Source organism: Lentinus tigrinus, assembly GCF_003813185.1.
Source record: "Lentinus tigrinus ALCF2SS1-7 unplaced genomic scaffold L226scaffold_15, whole genome shotgun sequence".
NCBI lineage: Eukaryota > Fungi > Basidiomycota > Agaricomycetes > Polyporales > Polyporaceae > Lentinus > Lentinus tigrinus.
The window spans coordinates 396,614-423,594 of NW_027137924.1; the positions used below are offsets into that span (position 1 = coordinate 396,614).

At 56.5% G+C, this 26,981-nt stretch overlaps 11 protein-coding genes across 11 annotated transcripts; 6 read left to right on the top strand and 5 right to left on the bottom strand.

Annotated features, from left to right (window-relative positions):
* Positions 1 to 7: 7 nt before the first annotated feature.
* On the bottom strand, positions 8 to 1,102 carry L226DRAFT_92344 (uncharacterized protein). The gene is made up of 3 exons (XM_067687341.1): positions 1,019 to 1,102; positions 468 to 962; positions 8 to 414 (listed from the first exon to the last, which is right to left on the bottom strand). Exons 2-3 carry the CDS (start codon positions 771 to 773, stop codon positions 181 to 183), a joined length of 540 nt encoding a protein of 179 aa, XP_067534560.1. The 5' UTR covers positions 774 to 962; positions 1,019 to 1,102; the 3' UTR covers positions 8 to 180.
* A 189-nt stretch (positions 1,103 to 1,291) lies between these two features.
* Positions 1,292 to 1,763, top strand: L226DRAFT_571877 (fungal hydrophobin; the record flags this gene model as incomplete). Its single annotated transcript, XM_067684608.1, has 3 exons — positions 1,292 to 1,438; positions 1,500 to 1,658; positions 1,722 to 1,763. The coding sequence occupies 3 exons, from the start codon at positions 1,292 to 1,294 to the stop codon at positions 1,761 to 1,763; spliced, it is 348 nt and encodes a 115-aa protein (XP_067534561.1).
* A 1,249-nt stretch (positions 1,764 to 3,012) lies between these two features.
* L226DRAFT_571878 (fungal hydrophobin) lies at positions 3,013 to 3,474 on the top strand (the record flags this gene model as incomplete). Its single annotated transcript, XM_067684609.1, has 3 exons — positions 3,013 to 3,159; positions 3,214 to 3,372; positions 3,433 to 3,474. The coding sequence occupies 3 exons, from the start codon at positions 3,013 to 3,015 to the stop codon at positions 3,472 to 3,474; spliced, it is 348 nt and encodes a 115-aa protein (XP_067534562.1).
* A 560-nt stretch (positions 3,475 to 4,034) lies between these two features.
* Positions 4,035 to 5,219, bottom strand: L226DRAFT_488179 (electron transfer flavo protein beta subunit; the record flags this gene model as incomplete). The annotated part of the gene is made up of 6 exons (XM_067677229.1): positions 5,127 to 5,219; positions 4,999 to 5,074; positions 4,922 to 4,940; positions 4,415 to 4,859; positions 4,158 to 4,314; positions 4,035 to 4,100 (listed from the first exon to the last, which is right to left on the bottom strand). The coding sequence occupies exons 1-6, from the start codon at positions 5,174 to 5,176 to the stop codon at positions 4,035 to 4,037; spliced, it is 813 nt and encodes a 270-aa protein (XP_067534563.1). The 5' UTR covers positions 5,177 to 5,219.
* A 277-nt stretch (positions 5,220 to 5,496) lies between these two features.
* Positions 5,497 to 6,433, bottom strand: L226DRAFT_464648 (kinase-like protein; the record flags this gene model as incomplete). The annotated part of the gene is made up of 3 exons (XM_067675875.1): positions 5,497 to 5,607; positions 5,665 to 5,744; positions 5,797 to 6,433. Coding segments are annotated over 3 exons (828 nt in total), but the record flags the coding sequence as incomplete, so codon positions are not given.
* A 1,162-nt stretch (positions 6,434 to 7,595) lies between these two features.
* L226DRAFT_561016 (pectin lyase-like protein) lies at positions 7,596 to 9,509 on the bottom strand. Its single transcript, XM_067683402.1, has 9 exons — positions 9,070 to 9,509; positions 8,929 to 9,019; positions 8,628 to 8,870; positions 8,413 to 8,569; positions 8,332 to 8,353; positions 8,149 to 8,278; positions 7,949 to 8,094; positions 7,843 to 7,889; positions 7,596 to 7,788 (listed from the first exon to the last, which is right to left on the bottom strand). Exons 1-9 carry the CDS (start codon positions 9,261 to 9,263, stop codon positions 7,658 to 7,660), a joined length of 1,161 nt encoding a protein of 386 aa, XP_067534565.1. The 5' UTR covers positions 9,264 to 9,509; the 3' UTR covers positions 7,596 to 7,657.
* A 405-nt stretch (positions 9,510 to 9,914) lies between these two features.
* Positions 9,915 to 10,365, bottom strand: L226DRAFT_464482 (uncharacterized protein; the record flags this gene model as incomplete). The annotated part of the gene is made up of 2 exons (XM_067675862.1): positions 9,915 to 10,165; positions 10,239 to 10,365. 2 exons carry the CDS (start codon positions 10,363 to 10,365, stop codon positions 9,915 to 9,917), a joined length of 378 nt encoding a protein of 125 aa, XP_067534566.1.
* Positions 10,366 to 12,233: 1,868 nt separating this feature from the next.
* On the top strand, positions 12,234 to 18,387 carry L226DRAFT_523733 (multidrug resistance-associated ABC transporter; the record flags this gene model as incomplete). Its single annotated transcript, XM_067678838.1, has 31 exons — positions 12,234 to 12,310; positions 12,501 to 12,577; positions 12,645 to 13,007; positions 13,065 to 13,235; positions 13,288 to 13,301; positions 13,359 to 13,380; positions 13,434 to 13,468; positions 13,523 to 13,656; positions 13,715 to 13,769; positions 13,821 to 13,850; positions 13,923 to 14,137; positions 14,196 to 14,262; positions 14,318 to 14,386; positions 14,452 to 14,889; positions 14,956 to 15,059; positions 15,119 to 15,467; positions 15,556 to 15,862; positions 15,932 to 16,067; positions 16,131 to 16,225; positions 16,276 to 16,346; positions 16,412 to 16,428; positions 16,483 to 16,655; positions 16,705 to 16,748; positions 16,802 to 17,006; positions 17,074 to 17,088; positions 17,146 to 17,375; positions 17,437 to 17,633; positions 17,696 to 17,829; positions 17,886 to 17,965; positions 18,021 to 18,135; positions 18,206 to 18,387. The coding sequence occupies 31 exons, from the start codon at positions 12,234 to 12,236 to the stop codon at positions 18,385 to 18,387; spliced, it is 4,221 nt and encodes a 1,406-aa protein (XP_067534567.1).
* Positions 18,388 to 18,824: 437 nt separating this feature from the next.
* L226DRAFT_535892 (uncharacterized protein) lies at positions 18,825 to 20,925 on the top strand. Its single transcript, XM_067681003.1, is given in 4 exon segments — positions 18,825 to 18,888; positions 18,943 to 18,952; positions 18,968 to 18,969; positions 19,009 to 20,925. 1 exon segment carries the CDS (start codon positions 19,090 to 19,092, stop codon positions 20,812 to 20,814), a length of 1,725 nt encoding a protein of 574 aa, XP_067534568.1. The 5' UTR covers positions 18,825 to 18,888; positions 18,943 to 18,952; positions 18,968 to 18,969; positions 19,009 to 19,089; the 3' UTR covers positions 20,815 to 20,925.
* A 250-nt stretch (positions 20,926 to 21,175) lies between these two features.
* L226DRAFT_488192 (uncharacterized protein) lies at positions 21,176 to 23,294 on the top strand. Its single transcript, XM_067677230.1, has 2 exons — positions 21,176 to 21,230; positions 21,289 to 23,294. The coding sequence occupies exon 2, from the start codon at positions 21,359 to 21,361 to the stop codon at positions 23,144 to 23,146; it is 1,788 nt and encodes a 595-aa protein (XP_067534569.1). The 5' UTR covers positions 21,176 to 21,230; positions 21,289 to 21,358; the 3' UTR covers positions 23,147 to 23,294.
* Positions 23,295 to 24,322: 1,028 nt separating this feature from the next.
* Positions 24,323 to 26,869, top strand: L226DRAFT_523735 (uncharacterized protein; the record flags this gene model as incomplete). The annotated part of the gene is made up of 4 exons (XM_067678839.1): positions 24,323 to 24,536; positions 24,591 to 24,643; positions 24,694 to 24,757; positions 25,305 to 26,869. 4 exons carry the CDS (start codon positions 24,323 to 24,325, stop codon positions 26,867 to 26,869), a joined length of 1,896 nt encoding a protein of 631 aa, XP_067534570.1.
* Between the last annotated feature and the right edge of the window lie 112 nt (positions 26,870 to 26,981).

Genomic DNA, 26,981 nt, shown 5'->3' on the forward strand with positions numbered 1-26,981 from the left:
CATCCTACTCAGAATAAATTCAATAATGGCGACATCTTCTGGGATCAAGATAGACCACAAGCACGCCATGTCCATTCTTTCACTTATCCGTCATAAATAGGTCCCATGTTCTCTGCTGTGTTTGACGACTAGATACAGTCTCAATATTCCGCTACAATGTCAGCTGTGTAACATGAAAATTCATAGGGGGCGATCCGTTGATATTTCCTGAGTGAACATTGAGCGGATTTGGGGGAAACAGAAACGGTCTTGACGCCGTGTTGAAAGGAGGGTCTGTACCCCATTCGAGCAAAGACACCGGTTCGCCATTGAGTGTCGGGATTGCAGCAAAACACCGATCACTGAGTATGGTACCGAAGACACTTCAGGTGGGAGCGGCAGCAGAAACGCCGCGAAGTAATGCACGGAGGCGAACTGCTCGAAGATTTCAGCGGCGAGTATGGGGAGCGATCGCAATAGAGACATACAATATTTGTAGAGGATTTGTAGTGGAGACAACGTCGCAGGACGTCGGTTAACCACGGCGTTGACATGCTGCACCAACTATGGGCATCAGGCGAACCGCGTACCTGGGCGATGCCGAAGTGTGGTTCGCGAAGAGGCGAGGGTGGTCGTAGTTGGACAGTGGGCATCCTAAATGAGACGGAGAGGAGGGCGGTAGCTGAGTAGGAGAAGAGAAACCGCGAGTGTCTAGGCGGACCCTGGTGTGCCCCGCCCCCGGGACACGTAAAATAGATCCGAGCACGGTCCAGGATGGAGCACGATGCTGGCATGCATTATTCGGTGTTCTTGCTTGGAAAGGCAATAACCTTGTTGCGCAAAGTAAGTTGAGAAGGGACACCGATGACCACGGGCCAGCAGTCCCTGGCTTGATCTGCATTTGCGAAGTGCCCGGATCCATGGGAGCTTAGCGAGTGTCGCAGGAGTGAACTACAATGGAATGCGGCGGTATCATCTCAGAACTACGGCAGTCATCAGTAGGATTGAGACGAGAAGAGCAGAGGTAGAAATTTGTTACCGAAACATGTCTGGCGCGGCAATGTATGTACCGGTGGATATACCGACATCTACGCGCGAGAGTTATGCGCCATGCATGTCGAGGGGAACACGCGAGACGAGAAGCGAAGTAGGGTCGTCCGAGTACCGGAGTGGACCGCATCTCTGGAGAGTGGCTTGAAGGCTGCAATTGGGCTGCAAGGCATAAAAGCAGAGTGAGCCGGGGCTGTGAACTCCAGACCACAGGTCACTCACCGTCACTCTATCGCTCACTACCGTTCCTCTGTTCACCACAATGTTCTTCACTCGCGCCGCCTCCTTCGTCCTCGCTGCTCTCCCTGCCCTTGCGGCCGCCACCCCCGCTCTCGTGAGCCGTGGCGACGGGGGCTCAGGCAGCTCGTGCTCCACCGGCAGCATGCAGTGCTGCAACCAAGTTCAGAACGTCAGTGGTGGTCTCTTCATGGGCAGAACGAGGGTAACTGACACCCACTCATCGCTTACAGGCGACGGACCCCAGCATGGCCGGGCTTGCGGGTATCCTCGGCGTCGTCCTGGGACTCACTGGTCAGATTGGGCTGGGTTGCTCCCCAATCAGTGTCGTGAGCGTTCTTGGCGGAAATGAATGCTCAGCCAATGCGGTCTGCTGCACTAACAACAACGTCGTGAGTCCTCTAAGTCCCGGATATATGTAGTCTCGGCAGAAATTGACTTACTCGGACTTCCAGGGCGGCCTCATCTCCACCGGATGCATCCCCGTCTCGCTTTGATATTTACGCCGCCGCTGTATATAACATAGCGTCGTGCTGCTTGAGAATGTATGACAGTCATGTACCTTGAGTAGTTGAATCCAAATTGCCCTAACTCCGAACATTGCCGAGTGCTTCATAATGTAAAAGACCTGAATTATTGAAGAGACGAGTTGTGTGGCTCATTATAACTGTTATTGCGCATAAGATCGACATTGGCAAAACGCGACATCTCCGGTGCAGTGAAACTGGTGTGGAATCGCAGGGAGGAACTGCATCGCCGACTGGGATCTTGGGTATTCGGCCTCTTGACACAGCGAGCTTGCCTTGGCGCGTTGTTGATAACGCCGCACTGTACGCGCGTAGATCCCGAAATCAATATGAGTAATCCTGACTCCTCGGAAGGGGAGCCCTTCGAGGTTGTTCGGAGACGAACAGGCTCACGGCACACCTGGCAGAAGCGATGTAAATTGTAGAGGATTTGTAGTGACTACGCCTGTCTACGCACCCTGAGACATGGCAATACGACCCCTCGTACTCCACACAATCGCCTGGCATGATGACATGCGACGGGTGCATGCGGACATGTTCGCTCGTCTCCACAGCTACCGTGTTCGGTGCGTCGTGCTATGAATTTGATAGCAAGCGATGAATGTGGAGGCGTTGAACCGACTTGAACAACCGGCGGAGAGACCGAGACCGTCGCTGCAGGGTCCTTCGCCGGCAGGAGAAGAGGAAATTCAACGACAGGCTGAGTCCAGACTCACCGGGACGACCCCGAGCAAGATATACGCCCTGACCAACTATTGAGGAAACCCCGAGGGACCGTGGTGCATGGAGTCATCCCGTAGCATCGCATCTTCTCCGCTGAGAAGGACAAACCGTCTCAGCATCCCGCTCGTAAGCCAGACGATATTGTGCAGGCCGAGGGGAAGAACGTAAGACAGCGTAACTCTGGACCGGACAGGAAGGGAAGTGTTGTAAATTTCCGGCATTCATGGGCTTGAATGAAGGGCTGGCAGCCGATGCCTTGAGCTTAGATACCCGTCCCAGCCACCCGAGGAGGAGGGCTAAGACAGAAGCACTAGGCACGAAGCAACCCCGGCCTCCGTGCCCGCGGCATGGCAAAATCCGCGCTTTCGGCGGTCCTGAGCAGTATAAGAGGGTGGTGAGTGCCGCCGTAGAACCTCAGGCCTCCGGTCAATCTACTCACCACTCTCATTCTCTCGCACTCGCACGTCGTCTCTCCCTCGCTTTACCCTCATTCACAATGATGTTCTCTCGCGTTGCTGCTCTCGTCCTCGCCGCTCTCCCCGCCCTTGCGGCCGCCACGCCCGTCCTGCAGAGCCGCGGTGGCGGCCAGGGGGGCGGTTCGTGCTCCACCGGCTCGATGCAGTGCTGCAACTCAGTTGAGAACGTCAGTAGTGGTCCTTTCATGCGCGGGACTCTGCCACTAACCGAATACTTGCAGGCGTCGTCTCCAGAAGCTAAGACTCTCGCCGGCCTCTTGGGCATCGTCCTCGACGCCGCCGGCCAAGTCGGACTCGACTGCTCCCCTATCTCCGTCATTGGCGTTGTCGCCGGAAACAATTGCCAGGCCAACGCCGTCTGCTGCACCAACAACGACGAGGTAAGTGACTTTGACAATAATGCGGGTCCAGTATACCAGGGACTTACCTGCGCTGTGTAGGGTGGCCTGATTTCCACCGGCTGTATCCCTGTCTCGCTCTGAGCGCGATTGATAGTCGTTGAGCCGTCGGCGCCATAGAGATCACTGTTCGGAATGTCGATCGTATGGACTTTCTCTGGGCTTCGAGTTTTGGCTTCGTTGTCTCCGGTTGATAGCATTGCTTAATGGGATATTGGTCAAGGTCTGCCACACGATACGATTCAGCAAGGACTCCAGAGTGCAGGACACGCACCTGCGTGAAAACTCGGGGAGCACTGTTCAACGATATCCGAGACGGAGATTCGACGATAGGCTGAATAGGCTTGGACATGGCAACAACTACTATGCACTTGGCGAAGTGTCTGACGGAGTAATCACAGCCACCGAGCACGCGTGGTGTGTGCCTCCGCCTCCAATATGGTAAAATGTCGCTGCATGAGCGTTGAATTCGATTGGCATGGATTGCTCTGTAGCGTTCGTATAAGATCTGGATTAGTGTCCACACAGCGCCTCATGTCCATCCCAGGCGTGCAGGCCGTCTGTAGAGGTACCAGTTCAAGTCTATGCAAGACCTAGTATATATCGCATAGTGTCACGATACGCTTACATGTAGTAAGTCCGTACTATGACTTGACGGGCGTGATACCAGCCTCCTTGAGCTTCGTAATAAGCTCATCTACGCTCTCCACCTATGAAAACGGTGTTTTAACAACCCGCGCAGGCAAAAGAACTGAATGTATGCGCACCTTGCCACCGCCAACGCGTTTCGGAGGCTCCGTGACCTTGAGGGTCTCCAGTCTGGGTGTAAGGTCGACCTCGAGGTCCGCCGGAGTCAACTTCTGGATCGGCTTCTTTTTCGCCTTCATGATGTTGGGAAGCGATGCATATCGGGGCTCGTTCAGCCTGCATTCACGTAACACGCCCGTCAGCGCATCCATCCCCACATCCCCACACAGCACGCTGGACCAGTCGCCCGACCGCCCTTATGACTCAGGGTACTCACCGGAGGTCCGTGGTCAAAACCAACGGCAGTCGACATTTGATCTCCTCCAAACCGCCGTCAATTTCCCTCGTCACATCCGCCACCTTCGCCTTCGGGTCCACCACCAGCTTGCTCGCGAACGTCGCCTGCGCCCAGTCCATCAGCCCCGCGAGCATCTGGCCCGTCTGCCCCGCGTCATCGTCGATGGCCTGCTTGCCCATGATCACCAAGTCGACCCCGCCGTTGTCCTTCTCCTTCTGGATGACCGCCCGCAGCGCCTTTGCGACGCTCAGCGGCTCGGGCGCAGGGGCCGAGTCGGGCACCTCGATGTGGATGGCCGAGTCCGCGCCCATGGCGAGCGCGGTGCGCAGCGTCTCAGACGCTTTGGGAGGCCCGATGGTCACGACCTTGATGGACTTGACCTCACCCTTGAGCTTCTCGCGTAACCGGACGGCCTCCTCAACGGCTTGGGTGCGCGCGGGCGTTTCAGCGCGGCGTGAGGATGTACAGTTGTCCGAGAGTACGCACCAATCTCGTCAAATGGGTTCTAACACGTGTTGAACATGAGCATCAATGCATGCGCAACAAATTGGAATGGAGCGCACCATGGAATGCTTGACGTTGAGGTCGACACCCTTCTGGTCGGGGTTCACCCTGATTTTGACTGCATAGTCCACTGTCCTGCAAACCTCTTCAACTCCATCCTCCATTGACCAACGCGCGAAGTACCAACCGCTTGACGGGAACAAGGATGTTAAGCAAACGTACAGCAGAGGGCCGCATGGTGGAGGATGGGGAAGGAGGACAAGTGCGGAATCACAGGTGCCTCGACGTGAATGCGGGGAACCGGAAGCGGGCTTTGCCGTCATACATACTTGATCCGTAGCGCCCACAGCAACGCTCAGGTGACAACCTTCCTGTTTCCGTTCTCATTCCAACATCGGACGGTGCGGACGGAAAGCATGGATCCAGGATATCGCGATGTGCTATGTGTGCAAGTATACAGGTCTACAGACTCATAAAGGTGCGAGAGAGATCGTGCATGAGTCCATGGAGCGAGACAGCATAAATACAAACGAGAGCGACCGAGAGCAAAGGGTGAACTATGCGGCGGCACCAGCAGTCGAGTGCCCCTTCGACCTGTACTTGACAATCCAGGGATGTTTCCTTACTTCGCTCAACGGCAGTCGCTTCTCTGCGTCATACTGGAGGAGCTTTTGTATGACGAGTCAGCATAACAGCACGTCACCGGAATGAGAAGAACGACAAACCTTGATAATGAGGTCTCGTGCCTCGGGGGAGACTTTGGAAGGTATCTTCAGGTCGACTCGCTGGATGCGGCGGTATGTTGCTACAGACGACATGTCAGCCAAGGTACCTCCCAGTGATCGTGAACAACCCACCATTGTGTCCGCTCAGGTCCTCGAAGGGCGGGTTCCCACATATGAACTCGTACGTGAGTACGCCCAGCGCCCAGTAGTCCACCTTCTCCGAATGCTCGCGACCTTCCACCATCTCCGGCGGCAGGTAATCGAGTGTGCCACAGAGCGTCTTCCTCCGGTTGCCCGGTGCATGCACGCTCCATCCGAAGTCGCCAATCTTGAGTTCGCCGTTGATGCCCAGCAAGAGGTTCTCGGGCTTGATATCGCGGTGGATGACGTGCTTGGCATGGAGGTACATGAGTGCATCTGCCATCTGGTCGATATACCGGGAGCTCCGCTTCTCCGTGAAGCAGCCGTACTTGGTGAGCTGCTTGTACAGCTCTCCCTTGCCGGCGAACTCGAGCATGAGGAAGATGCGCTTCTCGTCGTGGAAGTAGCCGTAGAGGCGGAGGACGTGCGGGTGGCGGAGGTTTTGCTGGATCTCAATCTCGCGCCGAATCTGCTTCTCAACGCGAGACTGAACGATCTCAGACTTGTAAAGGCACTTGAGCGCGAGGATGTAGTGCGGTTCGCACTTCGTGCGGACCATGTACACTCGCCCGAACTTGCCCTTCCCAAGTGGTCGACCGATGTCGAAGTCGGTCAGGTGCCACTCCCGTGTTGGTCGTTCGCTGGGAGTGCAAAAACGGGTTTGAGGGTCTCCGGTCAATAAAGCCAAAGAAGAGGACTCACAGAGCGATACTGGAGTCCAAGGCGAGCTGCTCCGCTGCCTCTCCAGTCACCGCCTCTCCTCTCGTTTCATTCTCGATCTCAAAGCCTCCGTCGTAGCTTCCGATGTCAAAAGTAGGTTTGGAGGGGTGTGAGGACTGTGAGGACTTGGATTGGGGTTGCGCAGGTTGTGGTTGTGCGGATCGTGTCGGGGAAGCGGGTCGTGCAGTCTTGTTAGCTAGCGCATTCGTCGACGCTGCCTTGTGCAGGGTCGTGGGCGTCGAGAAGGGATTCGGAGCAGCATACTTGGAAAGGAGCTTAGAGACGTTTGTCTGACTGGGTTTCTTCTGGTGATGGTGGGACTGGGACGAGGGCGGACGGGCGGCGTTCTGCTTGGCGGATATCTCGAGGGCGGAGAGCTGGCGGGTAATCTGTCCGACGGAAGTCATGATGGGTTTCGCAAGTACAAGTCGAGCTTGGTATCGAAGAGAACGTAGGGGACGACGCCGACGACGATGTCGAAGACAAGAACACAACGCGCTGTGCGTTTGGTTTTGAACCCGCTTCGAGCGTCTCACGTTCCACGCGTTGTACACGTGATCGAGAAACACGCCCGGGCCCGGCCCGGAATCCCGGTTCTCCAGTGGGTGTTTGGTCGCCGTCCGACCCCCCAAAGGGCAAAGACCAGCGAACTAACATGCACGATGCGTCCCACAGATCACCTTCGAAGTAAGAACTACCTTTAAACCCCCTTTGGGTGTATCAGATCATCACAATCGGTCAGGTATGTCAATTGTTGTTCGAAGTCCCACAACGCGAACTCTGTGAGTTACTGCTTCACTGGCAGCCGCCAACAAGAAAAGAGATGGACAGAGTTTCCAGGCGAGCTATAAAACAAGCAAGGATATGAATGCCTTCAGATGTTGAGGCTGACATCGATGCAAGGGACGAAACTCCACGACGCAAATCTGGGACCGTACAAGTCCTCCCCTACCTTGATCTCGTCGATAAATGCACCATCTTCTGCGTTTCATGTTCGGCGGACCTGAACGGTGGAGAGCCAAATGGTGGAGTGACGCGCCCATCGCCAGCGAACGGATTAGGTGAGTTGAAACCTGATGCATTTTAGCATGCTCCCCCTACACATCTTCGAATCTGACTCGCGCTCAGAGCCTCAGACCACATAGTCAAAATCGATCCACTTCGGATGTTCCAAGAACACCTTGTCAATCGTGAAATTGCTTGCCTCCTGCTTCGTCAGGATGTGTTCCAGTGGAATGCGCGCTGACGTGTTGCCACCCGGACCTACACCATAGCGACTCAGTGGAAATCGCTCATGTTATGCAAAGCATATCTTACCGGACGAGTCGTACTCCGCGTAGAACGTCGTGTTCATGATGACAGGCCTGCAGACACGATGAGAACAAGTTCAAGAAGAGACTCGCGGAGGTCAAGCGCAGCGTACCTCGCGCTGTCGAATGGAGTCCAGCCCACGGGGTTGACGCTATCGTCCATGAATGTGCGCAGATACACCGTCGTAGCTAGGTCATTCCATGGCCGGCCCAGGAAGCACTTCCCGTCCGTCACGGCCGTCGCGTTGGCGTCAGGTGACTACATGCGTTGGATGTTGAGTTACGACGGAGACCGGATGAGGAACCAACGTACACGGAAGATCCTGGAGTTGGAGATGTACGCGCCATACCGGTTACCAGGCGCGTCGGTGAGATTGGTGCCTTTCCAAGCAGTTATGCCTCCACCGCACGCACGGTTTGCAAGCGTGACGTTCTCAAACCAGCTATGCATATGCATATGAGTGATCGAGAGAACGCATACAAGAGGTCGACTCACGCCGTCCCAAATCCGAAGAGGTCTGCCACAACATGTCAACCGTCATGCTGCTATGGAAGAGTCACCGAATTTCCCACTCACAATCTGTCTGCCCGAAGATGATGCTGTTGACGACGTAGGTGCTCGCATTGCGTCCAGTGTACCACGTATCCTGGTAGCTCGCAAACGTGCACCCATAGAAGGACGCGTTCGCATACGAGATGTCGGTCACCAGTGCCTGCGAGATGGAGAAGTTGGCCTGGCGCCAGCTATACATCGGTACAAGAACGCAGCCGCACGTCATCCGTATGTCTCACCGCTCGGTTCTCAAAGTCAATATTGTACGCCTTGAAGTCGAGGTTCCCAAAGAGCGGCTGCAGCGGGGCCCCGGTGGGACCGGCCCCGATGAGGGAGGCGTTGAACGAGGGCGCGACGAGGAGCACGGCGGACTGGGGGTCGTCCATCCCGGTTTGGACGAATTGGTTGTTCCATATGTGCACGAGATTGCGAGTGGATGCATTCCCTGCAGGGTCGAAGGCTGTTTTGGGATCGAGTTGGCCCTACAAGGTGAGTTGAGGTTGGCAGTGCGAATGGACGGACAACCAACGGTAGGCGTACCAGCAGAGTCACTGGGCCTGAGCGGGTGACATTGACCGTTTCGTGATATTCCCCGGCTCCTACAAGGATAATCGCCGCGCCGTCCTCCGGTCTTGTAAGGATGTTTCAGTAGTCAGTCATGTAGGAGACATTATCACTCACAAAGACAAGATAGCTGCCTGAACGCTGCTGAAGTCCGCGCGTGGGTCTTCCAAAGACACAAAGAGTGTCCCTGGGGCACAACCAGTTAACGGGTCGTCCTCTCCAGGCTTCTTCAGCTGGCATGAGATGTGCGTAGGAGAGAGTGCCCAGACTGCGTAGGCCGCGAAGTGGAAGAGCAACAAGAAAGACCACATACTCGGCGAGATCACAGACTGGCTGCCACCTCGCTGAGAAGGCCTTCGCTGTTATATTAACTGCATACGGGCCGTCGAGGGTGTCATGGGATCAAGTTGTGTCCTTGAAGTATTTGGTACAAGCATGGATGACCATCCGGGCAGGTCCGTCGGGACGTCGCGTCGCAGCGGGTGCAAATGACCTGGAGCATGACCTGGAGACGTAACCATAAGGCCATATAAATAGTGAGTAAACCCAGGTGCTTGTGGTCGAATTGAGTTGGACTCCGACATGGTGGAGGCTGTTCAAGATATGCCGCGCTTCGCGAAGACGACATCTCTACAGTAATGCCTCCGGGATGCCTGCACAAGTCTACATGTCGATAATCGCGGTGCTGCATGGCCGCAGTGTCAATCTGGTGTCAATGCCAACTTTTGACTTGGCAATCACACGGAGAGTCGAGGACGAGATCCAATGAACTGTGATGAGATACAAAATACAAGCGCAGCAAGTGAACCATGTCAATCCTGGGCGCGTGTTGATGTCGTTATTGCCATCAGGTATGGCGTATGAACCGTATGGGTATATAGTATATCGCTAGTAGTGTACGCAGTCTATGATACACCTGTCCACCCCCTCCTCCCCAGAACGACTGAACGCCAGGCGCGAGGTCATCGAGCGACCAGGATGATGACAAAGACGACGATGACGACTAGGACCAGGACGGCGGAGAGCAGCGTCGGGCTGACTCTTGCGACAGGATATACTCCGCGGAGGAGGGCGTTCTGAATGAGGAAGTACCGCGCGATGCCTACGAGGAGCGTGAAGAGCCCTAGCGCTATCATGACCGCCCCAAGTGGCCGCGCGAACCGCTCCATATCTGTGTCCATCGTTGCCGCAAGGGTGAACAGCTGCACGAGTGCTGTTCGGACGGGTTGATGGGAAGTGGCGAAGGTGAGCGGGCAGTAACTTCATGCGGAAGTGCAGTGACGTACCGACGCCGGTCGACGCTATCGTCAGGCTCGTGCGGGCATACGCGAGGAAGGTGCGCTCGGACGCGAGGTGGTCGCGCGCGACGCTGCCCGAGTTCTCGAGCGTAAGGAGCAGCCCCCATCTCGTCATGAGCTCGCGCCATCGCGGTTCCCTTCTTGGCTTCCGCTTCGTGTTCGAGTTTAGGTCCACAACTTCCCCTTCCCTGCTATCTCCCTCGCACGTCCTGCTCTCTTCCCGCTCGCACATCTCTGGGGGTGTTACTGGTGTGTCTGTTCCATTTTCCATGGGCGGTCGACCTCGGCTCTCGAATCTCACACGGGAGTGCTCGCGCGTCGAGGGCTCTGGTGGCGAGGGTTCTGGGGACGATGGGAGTTCTGGCGACTCAGACGGCGGCGAGCGGGTCAGGACTGTCGGAAGCTCAAGAACGGCAGCCATCGTAGGCGAGGTGAAGATAGCAAAGAAGAGGCGGCGGGTATCGGGAGAAGCGGGCGAGGCGGGGCATGTAAGTATATCTCAGCCTTTGTGAATTCGGAATGAGGGGCGCATTTTCTGGTCACTCGTGCTGGCGCGGGACGGACCATTTTTGACGTCATGTCGCTGGTCTTGGAACGTCTCGGGCAGGTACGATCAGGTGAGTTCTGTTTGCTGAGGATACATGCGTCGCCAGAAGGGAGAAAGCATGGGCAGGAAGATTGCGAGAAGGCGGCGGTTGACGAGAGAGGACGCTGGCCGGCACACGAGCACGACACGAGTGATGCTGGACGGCGCGGAAAAGACGCGGGCATACAACTGGTATGTTCATACAAGTAGCTCAAACGTGCCAATATTCACGAGCTTTTATCAGGCTGCTGTATCGTACTGGCCGTCTGCTCATGTTCAGACGGGGACGTGCGCATGCAGGTCGCGTTCTCCTATTAGTATCTGGTCAGGGGCAAGGGGTGTTACCTGTCACCCAGGTTGAGGTAGTCTTCATTGTTGCTTGCTCATCGTAGTATAGCGCACGTCGCTAGGTTTCGCCGCTGGGAATCGCAACCCAGGGTGCAGTAACGGGATGAAGCATTGGAAAGGTCACGGACCCGATGGAAGGTGGAAACTACACAACGCCGCATTCGGCTTTAGACCGACTTGTGCATCCCGCTCTTTCTGCGTGGCATACTGTAAAACGTTTATGATCTCGTTTCGCTGGCCGTCAGTCAGTGAGAGAGAGGTCTGTCAGTGTCTGTAGCAGCGGAAGTCAGTCGAGCGCCAGGCTACATACCACTGACGCATTGAGTTGACTTTGAAAAAGCGCAATGTCCGCTTGATGACCGCAAACTACCTCTAAAGCTCCAACAGGTAAGCATGCTAGGTGGATGCTTAGATCAGAATGGTCGGGCTTTCAAATTAATTGCATATTTAGGAGTCTGCGCTTTCTGATCCTGAATCTCCTGCTTTGGAAGCCTTCACATCAATATCCGCTGCTCACTTTCTACGACTACGCATGACATACGAGTATTGCGTATATAGCACGTCGCACTCACAGTCCTCTCCGCTGAAGGACATGCGCAGCTGTCCTCGAGGCTCGAGTCAACCATGAACGTTAACTTTCAGTGGCGAGAGCGCTCCGGAGGCTTGGCAGAGCCTCGGAGGCGGAGGTGAGTCACCTCGACCCCGCATTATGGTTCTGTTACGGTCCCTTGTCGCCGTCGTGGTTACCGTGCGGGCGTTCGATTGGTCCACAGGGGGCATGGTTCGAGCAAGGATACTTATGGGGTTGTTAGAGCTCGTTACGCGGGGCTAACTTCGACGCGCGAGAAGCGTCTCCGGCAAGACGCAGTCAAGATTCTGTGCCGGTCCCGGTCCCGCATCCATCACTAGTCGCTGGCAAGTTTTACGCTGCGTGCATGCCTGGCCACATATATGAACTTCCCAACTTGGCGGCAGCCCGACCATGACTAGTTGACTCCGGCCCCCATTCCCGCTCCTTTGATCCCCGGCCCGCCTCCCTCCAGTCCGTGATGCGGAATCCGTTCAATCCTCCGCCTGCACCTCCTGCGTATGGCCAGGGCAAGGTTATTCCCGAGACAAAAGTATCGTGAGTATCTCCGTTGATCGCGCTGTCCTTATCATCCCTTGTGGACGCGGTCCGTCTTTTGCACCGTTTAACCCCAGCGTACGCGACGCCACCGGACTTTTCCGCAGGTCGTGTTAGCTTATTCCATGACTTCACTTAAGAGTACTATGGGCTATGTGTTATGCATAACTACTGACCATCTATGAAACAGGCCGTTCTCCAGACTACTGTTCTCATGGTTGGATCCCTTGCTGTCTGTGGGCTTCTCTCGCCCTCTGCAGGCCGACGGTGCGCACCACTTGTCCCTGACCACTCTCAGGATATCGCGTTTGATGCAAGCGTCTCTCCACTACAGACTTCTGGTCTTTACCCGACAATCGTCTTACGGGACACATGACCGAGCGCGTAGAACAGGAGTTCTACAGCGAGTGTCCTCCCGAAGAGCGACCTACCTTCCCCTTCAACCCCGGACATGCATCCCCAAAGGATGATCCAGGTGGCAACGTCACGCGCAACACATCTCGGTCGTCTCAAAAGAAGCCTGCAGACGAGAAGACCGCAGAAGCGGAGGGTACCCAGACGGATCTGGAGAAGAACGCGGCACAACCTCAGGGCACGGCCGCAACGATACCCAAAAGCGAGCCTTCGATTCTGAAGGCCCTGCACGCCGTGTTTTGGCGCCAGTTCTGGACCGCTGGTGTGCTCAAGCTCTTCGCTGGTACGTGTCAGTGGAAAGCGGGGTGTTGGACGATACTTATGGGAGAGTTGTTGGTAGATACCCTCAATACCACTACTCCACTCGTTAACCAGGTCCTCCTCTCATGGCTCACGTCCTCGTTTGTGTACTACCATGCTACGGAGGAAGAGCGTGCCGCGCAGGGTCTCCATGCACCGCAAGGCGTTGGGTACGGCATCGGTCTCGCATTCGCGGTTTTCTTCATGCAAGGTGCGCATATATGCTGTTTTATCCAGACCCATTGACGAACCAGTGACTACAGAGATATCCGGCGTGGTGCGTCAATAATTCGGACTCATCCGCGCAGGAACACAAATGCTGATCGTCCTTCAGATGACAACTCAGTACCAGATGAGTACGTGCTCCTTCCAACCTGACCTCGGCCTCTGCTCATGACATATCACTTAGTTGCGATGACGAACGGTCTCTACGTCCGCTCAAGTGTTCGTGCCCCTCTATATCCAGTGCTTACATATTATCTGATTCGCAGCGCATAGATCATTGGAGCTGTCTTCCGGAAGTCCTTGCGGCTCAGCGGGAGAGCACGTAGCGAGCACAGCGTCGGGCAGATAACGACCATGATCTCGGCGGATTCTGCCAAGTTCGACCTGAACTGTGTGATTGTCCATAAGTGAGTAGGCCATTGCAACCTCCTAAAGGGTACTCGGTGTGCTAATTATTCCTTCTAGCGTGTGGGTTGCGCCAATACAGATTGCCATCGGCATTGGACTCCTCATTCGTAATGTTCGTTCGATAGGTCATCAAAGTCGTGTTTATGCTGAATATATCTATTAGCTCGGAGTCTCGGCCTTGGTTGGATTGGGAGTAAGTGCTCTCGCCAAGCACACTCGAGTGGACAGTACTCATCAGGTCTCTCTCTCTCTCTCTCCACACTAGGTCCTCATCTTCTCGTTCCCTCTTCAAGGTGTGCTGGCAGGTACCATGTTCAAGCAGCGCACGAAGGGCGTCGCCCTCACCGATCAGCGCGCTCGCCTCACGAGCGAGGTGCTGTCGGGCATCCGCCTCATCAAGTACTACGCATGGGAGCAGTTCTACGCTCAACAGGTCGACACAGTCCGTGAGCGAGAAATACAGACGATGGTCCCTTGGGCGTAAGTACCTGCTGACATTGGGGTTGCTGAAGTTCGAGAACTCATCGTCACTGCACAGTGCCGCGCAAGCAACATTGATAGGATTCATGGCTGTCGTCCCCATCGTGGGCACTGTTCTGTCGATCGTACGCTCCTTTAACCTCACACCAAGTTGCGAAGCCACATTGATGCCGTCTTCAGATCACTTACGCACTCACGGGCCACTCCCTCAACGTTGCCATCATCTTCAGTTCCGTTCAGTTCTTCGATGTACGCTCCGCTCCCACCCCTCATCTTTGCTTACTACTAGCATATACCAAACTTGACCTTCCCAGATCATCCGCATGCCGCTCACTCTCCTCCCCATTGTCCTCGCCTCCGCCATGGACGCGCTCGTCGCGATCCGCCGCGTCTCCGCCTTCCTCCGCGCCGAAGAGCTGGCCGTGCCGTACACCATCAATCCTGCGAGCGACTACGCGCTCGACGTCGACGGCGACTTCACGTGGGAGGAGGTGCGCAAAGATATGAATGCGCAGGCGAAGAACGAACAGGACAAGGACAAGGACAAGGCCGCCGAGTCCACGCTCCCGACGACTGCGCCGCCCGAAGAGCAGGAGAAGGAGAAGGCTCCGGAGGAGAAGCCATTTGAGCTCAAGAATCTTAGGCTGAAGGTCCCGAAGGGCGCGTTTGTGGCTATTGTCGGGCGTGTCGGGTCTGGCAAGAGTTCGGTGCTGCAGGCGCTCATTGGGGAGATGAGGAAGAGTCGGGGAACCGTAAGTCTTTTCTTTCACCCTTTCTCACTGCCGCGAAACCGTCGGTGACCGTGATTATGATCATAGTGCACCTTCTCATCTACGACGGCGTACGTGCCCCAAGCCGCGTGGATCATGAACGCGACGCTCCGCCAGAACATCATCTTCGGACAGGAGGAAGACGAGGAGAAGTGAGTATTCTAACTCTACGCACTTCCGAGTCAGCGGCGCTGACACTGCTGCTCCTCAGGCTCCGCCAGGTCATCAAGGCGTGTTGTCTCGAGCCCGACCTGGAAATGCTCCCCAACGGTGCAGACACCGAGATCGGCGAGAAGGGCATCAACCTCAGCGGCGGGCAGAAAGCACGTGTCTCCCTCGCGCGCGCGGCCTACTCGGGTGCAGACATCGTGCTTATGGACGACTCGCTCAGCGCCGTCGACTCGTACGTCGGCAAGCGACTGCTCGACGGGTGCCTCCTGCACGGCCCGCTCGAGGGCAAGACGCGCGTGTTGGTGACGCATGCACTGCACGTGCTTGACAAGACGGACTATATCTATGTCATGGACGAGGGCGCGATCGTCGAGCAGGGGACGTACAATGTGAGTGTTGTGTGTCATCTCTCTTATGATGGTATGCGCAGGTTCTCGGGTTGCGGGATGCTGATGGGCACTGGGATGGCGTCTTCAGGAGCTCTTGCAGAATGGCCATATGTTCGCGCGACTCATCGAGGAGTACGGCAGTCAGGAGAAGCAAGAAGAACAAGAGGCTGCAGGCGATGATGCGCAGAAGCCCGTGGTCGACAAGGAGGACGCCAAGACCGTTGTCCCAGAAGTACCCCAGAGCGCGAAGGATCCCCAGGCGTTGATGCAGGAGGAGGAGCGGTTGACGGGCGCGGTGTCGTGGTCCGTGTATGCCAAGTACTTCCACTTCGCCGGCGGCATCTTCGGATTCCTGCTCCTTGTGCTGTTCGTCGTACTCGCCCAGGGTGCACAAGGTGAGCGGCTCTCCTGCCTCGTTGCGACGAGACAATTCCACCTAATATACTGATGCATTCGGGGACCAGTCGGGAACACGCTGTTCCTTGGCTTCTGGACGTCGTCCAGCATCCCGGGATTCAACCAGGGCGACTATATGGGGACGTATGCCGCTCTCGGCGTCGGAGCTGGTATCTTCTCATGCGCGCTGAGTTTCACTGTCAGGTGTGTCCCACTTGTTCTGCATGGGATCACGACAGACGTGTGTGTGCTGACTGCGTGTTTCAGCAAACTGAGCCTGATGGCCGGTCTGCGGATGTTCAAGGCAGCGTTGATTGCGGTCGTCCGGTCCCCCGTGTCGTTCTTCGATACCACACCTTTAGGTGAACGCTGAGATGAGGCCGGAGTGCATATCGCTCATTCGAACCTGTAGGCCGTATAATCTCGCGGTTGTCGAAGGACCAAGATACGGTTGACGCCGAGCTCGCGATCATTGCCACGAACGTGAGTAACCGAGCTTCGCTTCCCACTACTCTCTGTGTTGACAGTTCACATCACTCTCGCCGTAGTTGCTCATCGCAGGAAGGTGAGTATTATGCCGGGAGTGTCATTGTCCACTGAACTCATGGACATTGCCTAGTTCGATCGTCGGAACAGCTGGACTGGTATTCTACACCTTCCCCTACCTCGGCATCATCTTCGCGCCCATGATCGTCCTGTACTATGCCGCATCGCTGTACTACCGCCGTAACTCTGTGGAGATGAAGCGACTGGATTCCTTGCTGCGGTCCAATCTGTTCGCTTCTTATTCGGGTAAGTAGTCCTTTGAATGCGCCTTCGTATCCCTGCTGACCGCGAGCAGAGACACTCACCGGCCTGAGCACTGTCCGAGCCTATCGCTCACAGGTAAGATAATTAGCTAAATGTCAGGATGGCTAGATTTGACATGCCCGTTGTAGTACCGCTTCATCGCTAAGTCTGAGGCAGGACTCGACCAGGAGAACCGCGCATACTACATGACAATCGCGATCCAGTGTTGGCTTGCGGTTCGTCTGGATATCCTTGGCAACCTCCTTATCCTCGGCATTGGTCTCTTCGCTGCAGGATTCAGGCGGTCTGTCGACCCGAGTAAGATCGGTGTCGTGATGTCGTACACTCTGAGCAGTAAGTCCCGTCATTCGCAACCATCTAGAGCAAGCTGCTGACCTCAGTGATCATCGCGCTTGACCAGTTACACAGATGTTCTGTGAGTTCTTTGCACTGATGAGCATGGAATTGTAACTCCAACTGACTCCGAAACCAGCCACGCTCGTGACAATGTACGCGCACAACGAGCAAAACTTCAACGCAGTCGAGCGCATCCTGCACTATACCGAGCTGCCCAGTGAGGGCGCCGCTACGACCCCGAACGACCCACCGCCATCCTGGCCGGAATCCGGGGCGGTCGAGTTTAAGGATGTCGAGATGGTCTACCGCCAAGGTCTGCCTCTCGTGCTCAAAGGTGTGAGTTTCGCGGTCAAGCCGGGAGAGAAGGTGCGCATCGAAGTTTCGATCTCGCGCATGCGCAGAGAACCAACCACGACCATCATGGCAGGTCGGCATTGTGGGGAGAACCGGGGCCGGCAAGAGTTCTCTGCTCCAGGCGCTGTTCAGGATTATCAATATCCAGAAGGGCGTCATTGAGATCGACGGCAGGAACATCGCCGACATTGGCTTGGACACCCTTCGGGGCCGGTTGGCTCTTGTGCCGCAGGACAGCCTTCTGTTCCAGGGTACCTTGCGGGATAATCTGTGCGTGCAAGCGTTGCTTGGTCTGTTATTGCTTTGCTAATGCGATTATTGATGTCGTGTAGCGACCCGCAGCACTCGAGAACGGACGCGGAGATCATCGATGCTCTGAAACGCGCGTGGTTGCTCCCGAAGGATGGTCCTGTGGATCCAGCCGTCGAAGCCAAATTCAGCCTGGACTCGGCCGTGAGCGACGAAGGTGTGCACATAGCAAGACAACTTATGGTTCAGCTATTGAGTCAGTCTTCCGTCCAGGTTCGAACTACAGCGCGGGCGAGAAGCAACTCTTGGCGCTCTGTCGCGCACTGGTGAAGAACAGTCGCATCATCGTTCTGGTGAGTCTTGCTACGCTGTGGATGAGGACGATAGCTTATCAGTATTTCGTTACAGGATGAGGCGACGAGCAATGTCGACGTTGAGACGGACTCCAAAGTCCAGCGGACCATTCAGACCGAGTTCGCATCCTCGACGCTCCTCTGTGTCGCGCACCGACTGAACACGATTGGTACGTAACCATAAGTTGTCACACGCCCTCTCAACGATTGGTACAGAGGCTGACAATTTTGTATTTTCAGTCTACTATGACCGCATCCTCGTGATGGACGCTGGAAAGGTGGCCGAGTTCGATACCCCACTCAATCTCTACGACAAGGAGGACTCCATCTTCCGCTCGCTCTGCAATGAGGCGAACCTGTCTCGCCAGGACATCGTCAAGATCCGTGCGACTGTCCAGGAACAGCCCTCCGTCCCTGCCTAGCGACACATGCTAGGACAGGAATTGGACCTAGAACCCAGGCTCCCACTAGTGGGCCTCCTCCTTCACGACTTGACGATCTGTAGCTGGTTACTTTACACTCATAACTAATACTGTGGCGCCCCGATCTGCGGCCGTGCGTCGCACAAGTATCGTGTCGTGCTCGTGTCCCCGGGCCCGTCAACGTCTGAGACATCTTCAAGTTCATGTTCAAACTCATGAGATGAAGCGACTTAGTAGGAGTTTCAATATTGAGGCGGCGATTGAGCCAGTGAGTTGGGCCATAAATCGGAGTTTACGGACCCTCAATCCAGCGTCATTGGTCTGGCACTGTGGCGGACTCAGACAACTTACAAGTATACGTTCACCATCACTTTCTTGCTTGACCGTTGTGGCGACTCTCTGTGGCAAGCCTCTCAATTAGATTTTCTCAATGGATCTGTACGAGCAAGCCAGCTCGTTGGCAATGAAGGTGGAGCGAGCGCATGAAGACGGCGATCTTAGGTACGGGACGTTTCTTTCACCTCTCAATCATTTAATACTTATGTACCTTCACAGCGTCGATAAGGTGTGCGAGACACTCATCAGCTACGTTACGAGTACATGAGCTGACGAGACTTCTAGCTGTACGACATCCTCGATCTCGTACAAGTTGCATGCTATGGGATTCGGTCGGCGATCAATGCACGCGCTTCGATAAACAGCATGTTGCCTCCTGACCTGATCATCAACATCTTTGGGCTCGTTCCCTGCTATATATTCGACGACGATGATATACAAGCCCCCTGTGGCCCTTATTCCCTGAAGGACACAAGAGCGCTGCTGCCTATCGCTCTCGTCTGCAAGCTGTGGCGCTCCTTGGTATTTAATACCCCAACCCTGTGGACCAGCCTCTCCGACGCTACCCGTACCCTCGCGAAGTACATCCGCGGACCTCTCCAAATATCACGCCTTCCTATCACTTGCGTTGGTGCCGGGCCTTTATACGTTGGTGCAGAGGTTCGAGACCTAAATAGTCAAAGCGCTATGACATCCGCCTTTTTCGAGGAGCACGGTGATCGAATTGAAGAACTGCACGTTAGACTCCGTATCGAGCAACTGAACGCTGCCCTGCCCGCAGGAGAAGACGAAGAGCCACTGCACCCTACTATCTCCTTCTCCCCGGCCTCGCTTCGACGTCTCTCTATGTACGGCTTTGTCAGAAACGATGGAGATGGATGGAGGGACAGATCCCTCTTCGGAGGCTCCCATCTTAACCTGTCATCGCTGCTGATGTGGAATATCCCCTTCTTTCCAACCAATGTGATAAGGCCATCGCTTACGCGCCTCATCGTCTACAACGTCAGTGTACTCCGCAACTGCGAGGGTCGAGGTGCCATACCCGTCCGGAACCTTCTTCGATTTCTCTCGGGGAACGTCGCTTTAGAGCTGGTATACCTCCATGGTATCGCGGCGGCCCAAGACACGGACCTCGAACCCTTGCCTGTTGTCTCCATGCCCTGCCTCCGGAAGCTGTCCATCACGTTCAGTCAGAGCATATATCAAGTCTTGTCTCATCTTAGGTTGCCTGACACATGCCTTGTGAGGCTGCGCGAAGACCGAATGGTCTCGCTACTTTATGGAGCTCTGGAATCCGCCATTGCTTTCCTCGGATGGGAAGGCACGAAGGCGCATGTAGTATTGGGGGTGGATCCAGAGAGGTACCAAGATGAGAGGCACAGAGAATCTGCGTCTTTGCAAGTAATCAACCGGGCAGCTGGTGGCCTCCGAATAGACCTTACCGGGCGGTTCCTAGGGCCGATACCCGACTTAGATTTCTCGCAGCTCATACGCTCCCTTCTGTCGACTCGACCTTTTGCCACTGTAGAAGAGCTCTGGCTGTCTGGCTGGAGAGTAGCCGAGCTCCTCAGCGGGAGGAGATCACCAATCTCTCCCCTGTCCGAAGTTACAACCCTGCATGTCCTCAACCTGGAATCCTTCGATCGTGCCGAGATGTTGTGGCCTAACCCCGCGTCGGGGGAAATCACTATGGATAATCTTCCGAAACTATCGTGTCTACATTATCGCTTGCCACACAGCGAGCACCCCTCCGAGCACCCCTCCGATAACAAGCTTCTCGCTCTCCTCGAAGCTCGCGCGCGCGCGAATCATCCCGTCTCCCGCCTGTTCATCTCAACCAGGCCTCCTTCGAGCAAGCGATCCTCTACCGACTACGACCCCGAGCGCGGTGCTACAATTATTGGAATGCTACGGGCGTTCGGTGTGGAGGTGGAAGTAGGGGAAGACTTGCACGATCGCCCTGAATTTGCGTGGTGGAACGTCGTTCCCCACGAATGCACGGCGAAGGAAGGCGTACACATGTGGTGGCCGCTTTGGGTTGAGGGAGGGATTAGTGCTGACTCGTGGTATCTCTTTACAAGCTGGCCCTAATGTGGTATGGGGATGAAATGTGAGAGCAAGTATTGGACACGAGACCCGACAGGTTCGGAACCCATACAATACTATGTATAGTACATAGACCCTACTGGCCACTCAAGGGGTACCTCAAAGCAATATTAATTGTCCTCAGACTGTTCGGACGTCATCTTTTCTTCCAAGATTCGTTCCAGGTGGGGTATGTTCATGTTTGCTGAATGGTTGTGAATCTGAGGCCCGGGAAGCTGCTAGAGAGACTGAGTGAGCGCACAAGCGAGGATGCCGAGCGGCAACAGAGCGGCACCTTCGGATCGCCCGTTGCGGTGCACAGCAGCGCCACTGCACTTGCCAATAAGTCGTCCTGACTCCTTGTCTTAACCAACAACGATGACGATAGCATATGAGCAGGCTTGCTAGAGCCCAGTGGACAAGTTCGCATGTTCTCGCCTCTCTAGCACGATCGCATAGACTCACTCATGTCGTGCACAGGGACAGAAGATCGCCACAACCCGGACCTGCGCATACCGGCTGGCACTATTTCGAGCCTTGCTGATCGCAGATGTCTGCGGACATACTCAACACCAATGGACAAACTACACTGGCTCCTATACAAACCATACCCCCGGAGCTCCTCATCCACATCTTCTCCCTTCTAACGAGCCTTGACACCCCAGACGTCCTAAAGGCATTCATCGCCGACGCTTCCGGGCCCTACACTATCAGGACGACCTCTCTGCTCCGCCCGCTGCTCGGCGTATGCAGAATCTGGCGCCACATTGCACTCAACACCCCTGCCCTCTGGTCGAGCGTCTCCTGCGTGCGCGACTCGTACAATCAGGAAGACAACGCGCCCATCCACGTCTCCCGCCTACCGCCAGGCTGTCCTGGAGAGCACATCCCACTGTCCGTCTATGCGGAGATCCCTACGCTTGATGATGCACTCTACAGGGACTTCTTCAAAGCACACGGGCACCAGATCGAAGAGCTCATCGTGCGCGTCTACGATGCCGGGTATCACGGCGGCACCATGGCCGGGGATGTGCTCCTCTCGACCGCGTCACCGCGTGCCCTGAAGCGGCTGGTCCTCCTGGGCTCCGGCATCCTGCCCATGACAAGCTACCCCTTCACAGAACGCCGGCTATTCGACCCATCCGTGTTCGAGCTCACCTCGCTGACGCTGCAGAACCTGCCCCTCCTCCCGACCCTCGCCATCGAGCGCTGTACTCGTCTGACCCGCTTCGTCCTCGCGCACGGGTACTTCGGTGCGCCCGAGGGACTGCCCCCCGTCGACAGGGTGCTCCGGATGCTCACATGCATGCCCGCCCTGCGCGAGGTGTACGTCGAGGAGTTGCGGTTCGCCGAGAGTACGGATCCGAGAGTCCTTCCAGCCACGGTCTCTCTGCCTCAGCTGCGCAAACTGCGTCTATCATCGGGCCCCGCAGCTGCGTCCCTTCTGTCACGCCTCACTCTGCCTCAGACCTGCCTGGTCAGACTTGAGACGGATCTGTTGGGCGAGGGCGAGATACAGAGCGTCGTGAGCGCAGTGGAGCGGATGCGCTGGGCCCAGGCGAAGGTACACTGCGTCTGGGACGGGCGCGGATGGGGCCGGGGTGGGCTGCAGCATGTCTCCCTCCAGGTCGTCGGTCCCGCCTCGCAGAATCGTGACCACAGCCACGGACAAGGAGGCCTGCGCATCGATCTGTATTGCCGCAGCGTCGGAACCGACGAGGATTTTGTCCAGGCCATGCGAGCAATCCTGTCTAAACCGCCCTTCGTCGGGGCAGAGGAGGTCTGGCTGTCCGGGACGAAGACAAGCGTGCTGCTCGATGCCGTCGAGCCGGCGCTCAGCGAAGCTCGCGCGATTCACCTCCTCAGTCTCAACGCGTTCAGCACGCGGGATGCGGGGGCGCTGTGGCCCCGACGTACGGCTTGGGGCGGATGGGAAGCGGAGTTCGGGAGCTTGCCGCATCTCAGGGCATTGCATGTATGTCTGCGAGACAAGCGTGGGCTGTCAAGCCTCATGGATCTCCTGCGCGCCCGTGCAGCCACCGGGCATCCCGTCGTGCGCTTGGTCGTCTCGTACAGACTTCCGCGCGACACGCGGGCGGCGACATACGAGGCGGAAGAGATTAGAAAGACCTTGGATGCGCATGTGAAGGAAGTAGAGATTGGGGAGGATCTGTACGACCGGTATGCGTGGTGGAAGATCGTGCCGCGGGAGTGCACGGCGTTTGAGGAGACGCACATGTATTGGCCGGCGTGGATCGAAGGGGCTGCTCAAGACTTGGCCGGGAGGTTTCATATGGTTACAGGTCGGGATGTGGTGGCATTTGGAGATTCATATTAGTGGTTAGGCAGCTCTGCTGGGTGCCCGAGTATAGACACAGTAGAGAGGTTAAATTATGGACGGTATAACGTATATCCCTGATCTACTACGAGATGATGATGTAACACACATTTCTATGCAAGGATTTCGTCAATCGTTGTCGATGTTGATGAACACGAGGAATACACACCTGATCATACGTCTGGTCCTTAGAGTATGACCAGTGTCGCAACGCCAGATCTCAGGACTGTTGGGAGCTGCTTAAGCGGTTACTGTGCAGAGCCAGAATCACAGAAGGCAAGACTGCTGTTGCCAGTGCTATCTATAGTTTTCTGGATCGATGCAGTCTGCGCCATCCTGAGGAAGGACCTGTCAGCTAGACCATGGTAACAGAATATGAAACCACATACCTGTCCAAGCCCATAGCGAAGAGGTGGCGGCCAGCAGTAAATGCGCTGAGTAGCAAGTTACAACATACCTCAACCAGAAAGAAGTCGTCGTTCCGTAATAATTACTTCGGTCCGAGAGTTACGCTCCGGCTATTCATAGCACAAGCGTCGTGAGCGCTGCGAGCACAGATGACACAACGAGCGCAACAGAGACCGCACGCTGTTCTCTAACATTATCAGCTCGTGTGATGACCATGAGACTGTCTCTGCTCACAAGAATAGCCATGATCACGGTGGCACATTCCCTTCGCGGCACGGCACAAGACCGAGACATCCTTAATACTACTCTCTCACCAGTGACTTCTCACGGGTATTGTTGCTTTTGTCGTCGTCGTCGACGACGACGACGACGCACGCTGGAAATACGTCGGGCCTCGTGGCGGGGAGGCGGTGGAAACGGGCGGTCTGGAGGAACAGATGTGTGATGCGCGATCATTGTCAGGGCATAGCAGCCACAGTGGATGTTTGGCCGTGTTTGGCGGGACGGGCGCTGGAGGCAACGGCTTATGCTGGCAGCGGGAGTCGTTGCGTTCCTTTCCCATTGTCCTCATCGTCCTCGACGTTGTGCTCGACCTCTTCGTCGCCGTCGCGAGCCGTCTTCTCACCGACTTTGTCATTTCCTAGACCGGCAGGCTCCGCTGGTCTTGTCTAGACATCGTTGCACGCCCCCCGGATCGTGTTGCTTGATTCTAGCCAGCCCCGACCCCGACTCGACGTCGACTTGCAGTCCTTAGCTTTTCTTCAAAACATGTCTAGTCTCGCTCCCCCCAGCCCCAGCGTGTCCCCCGCACCCGGCGGCGGCAGGTCCCCCAACTTCCGTGCCTCCATGGGCCCCACTTCTGCCCGCCCCGTCGGTGGCCAGGGCATGCCCCCCGCCTCTCCCCGCCCCGGTGCGACCAATGGCGGCGCGCGGCCTACGAGCGAGCTCCTGGGCAGTGCTGGCATGTTCCAGACCCCTGAGGGTGCGTACGGTCCTTGATTGCTGTCGACTCCGCGCTTAATGGCCCCTACCCCAGCCGAAGCTATTGACCAGTGGTTCGAGACTTTCCAGAACTACGAGGTGACGCTGGTGCGTGTAGTGTATGCTGTTTTCTTGCCCTGCGATTAACACCCCCCTAGGAAGAAATGGCTGCCGCCTCTCTTGACGTCAATTTCAAGGAGGAACTAAGTGCCATCGAGCAATGTGAGTAAAATTTCCGCTCGGGTCAACATCCCTTCTCTGTGCGCCATTTTGCCTCCATATGCAAGCACCGTTAGCCGTAGTGTTCGTCCGTGCTGTGTGCTCCGAGTCGCACTCCGTGGCGGAACGGCAAGGCACCTGATCCGTGGCGGTGCATTCCATACCCCAAACATCACCTTCTCGTTTTCCCCAATCGAGCATGCCGCGGCACAACTACAGCAGTTGTCGCTGGCTTGAGTAGCTCCTCGTCGGCCATGGCATCTTGATCTCTGCATAACCGGCTGCTGTGATGGCGCAGTGGAGCCATGTCGTGACACCTCGGCGTCTTCGTTCCTGAGCATTCGGTTTGGCCGCCTGCTCCAATTCCTGCTGTTTGCCCCCATTATTGCCAGTTGCATTGCATAGACTCGGCCTTGACGGCTGGAGGAGATGGCAGGTTTGTAGTAGGTTGTCAGCGTGCCGCACAGCTGCCATCAGAAGCGACCCTTTGCACGCGCTCCTATCATACCTTCACCTGTTGAGACCTGTCATTGACACTATCATTCCACAGGGTTCAAGGTTCTCTCCGAAGCCGAGCGCACAGCCGCTCTTTACAGTCTTTTGCAACATTCTACGCAGGTCCAGATTCGATTCTTCATCACCGTCCTCCAGCAGATGGCAAGGTCCGACCCTATGACCGCCCTTCTCTCCCCTGCCGTTGGCGGCTCCATGCAGAGCCAGATGGAGGCCAAGCTCGCGAGCATGAGCCTCAAGTCACCCGGCTTGAAGTCCAACCTCCCCTCGTCGCCCACCGCACGCAACTTCTCTGGGGGACTCGGCAACAACTTCCTCTCGCCAGAGTCTGCTAACAACGCCAACGGCAGCGACCCCGCGGTGACCCTCGCGCAGCAGCGCGCCAAACTCAAGGCCAGCAATGCTGCTCACCGTATCTCCGCGCCCGCACTCTCCTCTCAGGTTGGCGGGGACCGCAACACTTGGGGCTCGGGCTCGAACCAGCTCGGACAGGTGGATGAGCGTTCATCTTCTCCGGCGCAGGAGATCACCATTCCCGCTCCGAGCTCTGCATCCCGCCCGAAGAGTACCGACTTCTCGGGCCTTGCCAACGCTCTCAAGTCGCCTCGCGTTGACGAGGGTGACCAACTTTCGCCTATGCCGGGCGGCAGCTGGGCGAGCATGGTGAACACGCCCCTGATCCCGATCTTCAAGGATACTCGGAACCCGAGTCAGAGCCTCGACGCCGCTGCGCAGAAGCTCAACGACTGGACCGGGGGAGGCGCTGCCCCCGTGCCACTCATGTCCGACCCCCCGAAGAAGTTCAACCGCCTGTCGAAGGGCGCGCAGCACGACCACGACGACGGTCAGGGCCAGAACGGCGGCCCACCGCGCAACTTGCGCAATGTGAGCGGTAACGGGAACCTGAACGCGTTCGGCGGCCAAGTCGGCTGGGGCGGTGCGCGGAGCCCTGCGCTCTCGAACACGTCGGGTCGGTTCAGCGACGACGGCAGCATGAATGGCCTTGGCATGCCTGGGTTCGGCATGGGCAACATGGGCATGGCGAACCCCGCGCTTGGGCTCCCAGGTACCGGCGGATTCAACATGGCGGCCCTCGCTGCCGCGGGCATGGCGCCCGTCAGCCCCTTCAACAGTATGTTCAACGTGTCGAACCTGGCCGCCATGGGTCTCTCTCCTGAGCAGATGCTCGCGATGCAAATGGCGGCGGCAGGCCAGCTCGGCCAGCTCGGACAGCCCGGGTTGGGCGCCTTCGGGATGGGGCTGGGGAACCAGAACCAAATGCGGGGGAACCGGGGTATGGGCAACCGGGGTGGGAACACGAAGAGTCCGGGGCAGCGGGGCGAGAAGAAGGACGAGGAGGAGGTCGACCCGAAGTTGCTGGATGACATTCCGGCGTGGCTGCGGAGCCTGCGGCTGCACAAGTACACGCCGAACTTCGAGGGGATGAACTGGCGCGACATGGTCGTGATGGATGAGCCCCAGCTTGAGGCGAAGGGCGTCGCGGCCCTGGGGGCAAGGAGGAAGATGCTCAAGACGTTCGAGGTCGTGCGCAAGAAGATGGGCATCGAGAGTCCGGGGGGCTCCACTCCCACTTCCTCTTAAATCCAACTTTCGCCATTCCGTGTCGCTGTCTCTTGAACGTCGTTCGCAACCCACAAAACCTTGCTGTCGCCATGTCGTCTCGTTTTACCTCATCCGGGGCGAGACGCACATA

Bases quoted from the DNA above. Each gene is read 5' to 3' on its own strand.
- L226DRAFT_488192 (XM_067677230.1), top strand. From the start codon at position 21,359: ATGTCTGCGGACATACTCAACACCAATGGACAAACTACACTGGCTCCT.
- L226DRAFT_561016 (XM_067683402.1), bottom strand. From the start codon at position 9,263: ATGTGGTCTTTCTTGTTGCTCTTCCACTTCGCGGCCTACGCAGTCTGG. The intron at 9,020-9,069 runs GTGAGTGATAAT...CATCCTTACAAG, and splicing joins CAGGCAGCTATCTTGTCTTT to ACCGGAGGACGGCGCGGCGA. The intron at 7,890-7,948 runs GTACGCTGCGCT...TCGTGTCTGCAG, and splicing joins ACTCCATTCGACAGCGCGAG to GCCTGTCATCATGAACACGA.
- L226DRAFT_92344 (XM_067687341.1), bottom strand. From the start codon at position 773: ATGCCAGCATCGTGCTCCATCCTGGACCGTGCTCGGATCTATTTTACG. The intron at 415-467 runs GTATGTCTCTAT...ATCTTCGAGCAG, and splicing joins ACAAATCCTCTACAAATATT to TTCGCCTCCGTGCATTACTT.
- L226DRAFT_535892 (XM_067681003.1), top strand. From the start codon at position 19,090: ATGTTGCCTCCTGACCTGATCATCAACATCTTTGGGCTCGTTCCCTGC.